The 7,090-nt window shown below is 42.5% G+C and overlaps 1 protein-coding gene across 2 annotated transcripts in view; it reads left to right on the plus strand.

Annotated features, from left to right (window-relative positions):
- The window catches only part of KIAA1328 (KIAA1328 ortholog), a 238,998-nt gene that overhangs the window by 195,226 nt on the left and 36,682 nt on the right, over positions 1 to 7,090 (plus strand). For both annotated transcript variants that reach the window (XM_019518094.1, XM_019518095.1), the window contains exon 9: positions 5,874 to 6,046. In XM_019518094.1, coding sequence (XP_019373639.1) covers positions 5,874 to 6,046 — 173 coding nt within the window. The remainder of the gene's footprint in view (positions 1 to 5,873; positions 6,047 to 7,090) is intronic.

The following is a 7,090-nucleotide window of genomic DNA, read 5'->3' on the forward strand; positions in this document are numbered from 1 at the left end:
CCTATCGTCAATATAATGGGAAATTGTGGTCTTATACACAGCCTCTCAGGGAAACAGGAGGGGGCAGGTTTTTATGTTTTTTTTTTTTTTTTTTTTTTTTTTTTTTTTTACAATGCCTTTTCTATGATGAGAATACCAATCTGCTTTTTGTCAGAAAGCATCCTATCAAGTAATTGTTCTTTGTGTCTAATAAATGACAGCTATTCTTCTTTGTAAAAGTATTTCAGTCTCTGAAGACTACATCAGCATTTCCATGGCATTTTAATTCAATAAAACAAAAGGTTAATGTTTTTCTACTTTTTAAGGAATGCAAATACTAGCAGTATTCAACGGGTCCTGAATGACATTTAAAATTTGCCATTCAAGCTCGGCAGGGGTATCGCGATATGAGGCATAGACAAAGCCGAAAAAAGTTCACGGTGTGTTTCCTGTCATTGCTGAACTGTTTCAGTGCTCAGACAAACCACTTAGGTCTGCGGAGAGAGACTGACAGCTCGCCCCTTCCCATCCTGGTGGCATTTGTTTGTCAGTCCTGGATTCATCTGGCAGCGAGGAGGAACCGTCACGTATTTGCCGGACTTCTCAGTAGTTCCCTTTCAGGTAACAACGGTGAAGCTCATCGAAGATGGCACTGTGTCCTGAAGAAAGTCGAAGTAGCTGAGCTACATTTGAATGAGTAAAGTGATGGCATTAGGTCAATTGGTTATCATCATTGACAGCACACGATTTTTCCTTATGATATAATTTGTAGTCTGAAATGTCCGAGGCTGCTGAGCTCTCCTGTCGTTTCTTTTGGAAGATAATTCCACGGCTGAACTGAGCTCTTGCACAACCTAGGTCTTTTTTGTCCCCTTTTTCCCCCCTTCTTTTCCCTCTTGTTTAATTTCAGGACGTTTCCTCTTTTTAATATTCTCACAAGCCACCCTGCAGCATTCCTCTCCTTTCTTGGTGCTTGCACCCTTCAAATCAAAGCCAGGCCATAATTCATTTTTTAGCTGAGACATAATTTAAAATAGATAGGTTATTTCCTTATAAATTTGCCCCTCCAACATCCTAATCATTTTTAATTCTCTTATTTCCTCTGGCCCACTCTATTACCCAAACTGTAGCTCAGTATAGTTATAAACTCACCATGTGAAAAATATCAGAATATAATATCAGTTGAATAACCTCTTCCTCCTCTTCTGTGAAACAAAGGTTACTGTCATTGGCAAAGACCTGTAGGTTGTAATTAAATGTATTTAGAGAATCCAGAAAGCATCCAAATAATGACAGTCCCTTTACCTGGCTTTAAACACTGGTAATGATCCAGAAACACGAAAGTAAAAAATCTCTAGTCCTATAGCCTCATAATGACCTTTTCAAGTAGCAAGTCTTTCAGACCCTTTCATCTGTTCATAGAGTTCAAATTCACCTCTTGTGATATAGTATATTGCAGGAATTAGTAGATTAATTCTATATAATTCGAATAAGATACTAATTTAGTCTGCCATAAATTTTAATAGCACTGCGCAAGATTATTAGCGGTCATGTGGATTGAAGCCCTCAAGTAAGCAGGGGTTATTCAGAGAAGTTTTGGCCAACACTTTAGCCAGTTATTATAGGTCATGAGCCATTACATGATGTTCTGCATTAATAATGCAGGAACGGTGCTAATTGTCCAAGAGGCACAGCGGGCCCTATTAAACAATGACTTAAACAGCACATTGATTTTGAAACTTTTAATTGAGCTATCATTTTCTAATAGAAACATCATCAGGTATCTCCTTTTCTCCTCTGATGCACAGTATATTCAGGAGCACTATGGAAGAGAACTATTTCATGGAATATTTCTCATTGGAAACTTTCTCTAAGTGTAGGCCTATGTTTTGGGTTGTCTAAGAATGACACCTGCTCACAAGTCTGATCCTTGTCTATGCCTAGTCTACTGACATATTAAGCAGTGAAACCTTATCACCCATTGCAGATGTATGAGGAGATGAGATTAATTGCATTCCTTCGTACACATCATCTTCCAAATTGTATAATGCGTACCAACTACAGGAGGAGGTAGCTGTGTGGATGGGTGGTTCACTAGAGACACGTGTGCTTGACAGTGTGGCATTTGGCTGGGATTGTGTATACAGAGGTGCCAAGAGTCAGGGATTTGAGAATATCAGGGGCATCAAACAGCCTGCAGGCTGGATCTGGACCATGAGTTGCTGGCCCAACCCCACTTGCTGGTCCTGGCCTTATATGATGCATATCGTGCACAGGCTGGACACAGCACTGTGTACCCTACATCCAGCACAGGGGGTCAGTCTGGGGTGCATGCTACAGGTGGTGCCCACAGCAAGCCAACTCTGCAAACTGGCCCTGGGGCTGGTGGGAACCAGAGCCAAGGGATGATTTGGCAGGGTGCTGCAAACAGTGCGTGCCCTGCGCCAGTCCCCTATGCTGCATGCAGTGTGAGTGTTCAGTCCGACCGCATGTGCCACGTGCTGCACACACTGGTCTTTGTGTGTGTACTGCCTGCAGAGTGCTGGCTAGACTCAGCACTGCATGAGGGGCCAGCCTGTAGGCTGTATGTGGCACCCTGAACCAGCCCCTGTGCTGCCTGCAGCACCACGTCCAGTGTGCAGGCTGGACCTGGCACCACGGGCACTGCACATGAGTTTGGTCCCAGTCCGGTGCAACAAGCCTTATCTGGCCTATAGGATATCTGAACTTTGATACCGTCAGACTGGATAAACTCCTAAGGGTCCTTGCAGACAGATGCTTCCATTACAGTGGAGAGACTAGTCTCCTGAGCCACCTCCCTGTCTGATTGCATGTGCCCAGGGCAACTACAGTTAACATTCACCCCGTTGCCTTTTCTTGCCCACCTGAAACTATGCCTGGGCTTTTTCTCTAGCTCCCGCTTCCCCTGAGCATCTCTGCTCTCCCCTGCTGTTGTGGTTCCTGCAGATCCTGGCACAGGGGTGGGAACTCAAAATAATTACCCACCCCTGTTCTAGGCCATTGCTTCTCCAGTGAATGATCTCCTTGTGTAGCTGCTGCCACCCATTGCTTGTTAGCTGCTACTACTCATCCATCATCCCTGGCTCCTCAGACTTCAGCTGTTTCAGTACCTAGAGCCTTGCACCTCCACCTCCTGCTTCAAGGCTTTTGCACTTAATCTTCCTGGCCCCAGATCTGCTCCTTATAATGTGACATGCACCTTGGCTCATGTCTTTCCTCTTGGACTCCTCTTTTCCCTCAGTCCAAACATCAACCACTTCAGCTTCCTGTTTGCAAGCCCTGGCGCTGTAGCCTTCTTTCTTCACAGCTCCGCTTGACTGCGTTTTGAATATCAGCTGAGCAGGGTGGATTCAATTTAAATCAAATTGTTTTAAATCACGATTTAAATCAGCGGCCAAGAAGCCTCGATTTAATCATTGTTTTCTACAAAAAGTGCTTTCTGGTTGTTTCATATAACCTTAATACATATTATTCACAACTCGGAGATAGACGTAGGTTTCATTTTCAGACGGTACACACTGTACATTTTAAAGCAGTGATTTATTTTGATATTGTTTTCAGGTGAATTTTGCAGCTACATCAGAAAACTGAATTATGATTTGGTTATTTTACTTACCAAAGCTAACTGAAGTAGATACTTGTGAAGTCACTGGGAGGTGAACTATCTCTAATTCACTTGATTAATCGTGGCTGTTTGGGGGATGTTTTTGCCATGCTGTATTAGGAGGACATCAAATGAGAGCTGCAGCCATATCATCTTAGCTTGGGGCTTTCTTCATTTTCTTCTAGTTTTCTTCTCATTTTTTATTTCTGCTCCCTTTTTTGGCCTGGCAAGCCTGCTGCCATGATAGGTTTTCCTTTCTGCCATACCATTCCCCCACTAGATCCCACATCAACAGAGAGGCTATACCCAGAAACATATCCCTCAAGGCTTCTGGAATATTCTGCTCAAAATGCTTCTCTTTTTCTACTAATGCTCCCCCCCACTTGTGTTTATCTCCAGACTCCTCCCCCTTGCCCAGATCTACTCCATCCCCAACAATCCTCTATTCATTTAACTTCTTGAAACATTGCACTTTTAGAGAAAGGGTAAGGGCTTGACTCTGTGGACACAAACTTGCAGAGAGATGAGAGGGCTGACGGGTGGGTAATCAGGTCTGTTATCTCTCATCCCCATGTGCTGCTGTTAACAAGGATGTGATCTCTGGAGACACAGATCCACAGTTTGAGAACCAAAACTAAGCATTGCAGAGATGCTTAATAGGATCTTCTACACTGAGCACCAAGTCCCATTGGGTGGAGTGGTTTTCTTTAATCTTCACTATAGAGGAGCCTCTGGGAACCCCAAAAGATTGGGCCCCTGATGGTTTGTTGTGACCTATTTATAAAACTTTTCTAAAAAGTTTATATGAATATATTGTCTCAAATAGTATATAATTAGAAGTTATGATCCCTATTCCGTGATGATATCTTTGAGCTTTAACATATCTTAAATTAAAGTCATCTTTATATAGGTTTATTTTTTTAGAAAAGCATCTTAAATAAAAAAGGTACGATGAAATAAAAAAAGTCTGACTTAAATAAAAATCCACTTTTTATTTTTTTTTTTAAAAATTGGTGATTTTTATCCACCCTGCAGCTAAGTGGTAGTCTCTTCCCAGCCATGTTTTACCACCAAGGGCCAATTTCTCTCCTTTTCTTTTGTGATGAAAATAAGCTCTGAGTTTATAGAGGAACAAAGATACCAGGAGCAGTGGCTGAAGCAGGAACCAAGCTACACAGCATTTTCCAGGCCCAAGTGATTAAAAAAAACTCATGAGCTAACCCTCACCCGTTCCCCCAGATCACACATTTGGCTTTGAAGTCATTAAAGAATCATGAATAATTATGTGGGGGTTCTTTTTCTTTGTATCGTGGTTACTGAGCTGTTGAAGTTCCCTTGGGTCTTGGTTTCAGTCTTTTCTGTATCATTGGGAAATTTTTAAATGAAAATGGAGGTTACTTTGTGACCACTAGATGCCAAAAGCTGGGGCTTTATGGCAAACACAAAATACTAGAGTCTGACAGTGTGCATGGGTTTCACTCCTACGTGGGTCGGCTTGTGGGAGTGGAAGCTGGGAGCAGGACAGAGGGAAATGCAACCTGGCCTTCGGTAGAAGAGGGGATATAAGACAAGGTTGTTGGGACCCAGCATTACCTCTTTTCAGGCATGGTCTTATCCTGATGGCTCCTTGTTCCAGACTTAGGTAGACCTTGATTGCAACTCCCAAGTGCATCCCCCAGCACTTGTCCACATCAGTCCCACGTATGACACACGCACCAGAAATAAGAGATGTTTTTCCCACATTGTTCTTAATAACTGCAATTATAGTTAAGTAAAACCTCCTTTTGTTCTGCGGACTGATTGTGGTCACAGAGTCCTTCTACAGCTCCTTGAAGCAGGCCTCTGTTTGAGAACTCCTCTCACCAACAGTGAGGTAAGAGCCTCGAAGGGCCTGCAAACAGGTCATCTAATATTACAGGGAGATGAAACAAGTGTTTTAGAACCATCTGGGTCTGGTGTATTTATTTGTACACCTTTTAAAGCACTCTTCGCTGTGAATGCAAGGGCAGGCATAGGCTGCAGTGAAAATGGAACTGAAGAGCATCTATTAAAGTACTCTTTGGTGTTAACAGTCGGAGAGGTCCCTGGAGTCTCCCATCTAAAGTAAGTTGCAAACGTTTTGATCCCTACTCATCGTGCTAGGTGCATTAAAACATTAGAAAAATTTAGCGAGAGGATAACTAGGACCTTACCACTACACCACTTGTGAGACTAGTGTTGAAACAGCCCATGTGCAGTGTGACGCAGCCTGGCCTTTCACCCCTTCCAGCATGCCAACGTCTAAGGGTGAAGATTACTCTCCCAGGACACCGACCTGCAACAAAGCCTCCAGGAGCAGTGCAGGGAGCAGCTCAGGGAAGAAAACGGTTGGTTTCAATGCAGCCATGGAAAAAGGACCCCTCTGGATGCAGACAAAGGAGGAAACCAGCAGGTCAGGGAAAGGTAAGATGATGTGGAACGTGTAATTTTTGTTAAAGGCATTTGGTTGTCTTAGGCATTTATTCATCTGTGGTTCAGTTAAATGACAAGACCGGGGAGGGGAAGTTGCAAGTTGTGTGTAGTGACCCAGTGATTGTCACGGGTAAAGTATCAGAGCTTCCAAAGCCTAGTAACTAGTAAATGCTTGTGTTAGTATTTCTAACTGGAAAAAAAAAATAGTTCTTTATTCCTCAAAAGCTACTTCAACTATCCTTTTTGCTTTTGTAGCAAGATAGCAAAGAAGCAGCTTAATTGGGTTTGCTTTTGAGATGCAATCTCCTTCCCATTCACTCCTTCCCGGAGTAATGACTGCCACCATTGCAACCTGATATTTTGCCACACAAGGATGTCTTTACATCTAGACTCCATCCTGCTCTTAGCTTTGCACCTTCATTTAAGGAGTTGAGAAAAACAGTCTTTCTGGGGAAGAGGGAGGGGGTGGAAAATAGAAACAGCTTGGAGGTTTCACTGCAGAACCTAACATAATCTTTAGTTCAATTATGAGCCGGCTTTTTTTTTAACTTGTCAACCAGTTTGTGGTTTGTGTCAGCACAAAAAAAATAAAGAAAAAGGCAAAATGAGAAAAAATGCAGTGCAGTTCTCAAAGGAACAAATAACTTGTGTTATTGGTTAAGACCGAACCAACATTAAAAAGCAGTCCCTGTGAAGAAACTTTCAAAAGTGTGTCATCAGACTGGACCCAAACAGTGGCTGAGGTTAATCTCTTCCAAGGCACAGCTACAAAAGTTGGAAGCCTGTAAAGGGCTTGTGTCCAAAAAAATCAATTTCTAATTTGAAACAAAATCATTTTTGACTAACAGGGGTTCAGGACCCATTACTTTTGCTGTATAGTCTGCTGACATTTCAGCACTTTCTGTTGTGCACAATGAATCCTAATAGTCATTTTATAACGTTGCTACACCAATCAATTTAAGCAAGAGAAAGCCGTTACAATCCTGCAAAGTTTCAGGGGCAATTTTCACTGATGGTTTTCTTTTATATATTTTT

This window comes from Gavialis gangeticus, unplaced genomic scaffold (genome assembly GCF_001723915.1).
Source record: "Gavialis gangeticus isolate Ggan-Ray unplaced genomic scaffold, GavGan_comp1, whole genome shotgun sequence".
Taxonomy (NCBI): Eukaryota; Metazoa; Chordata; order Crocodylia; family Gavialidae; genus Gavialis; species Gavialis gangeticus.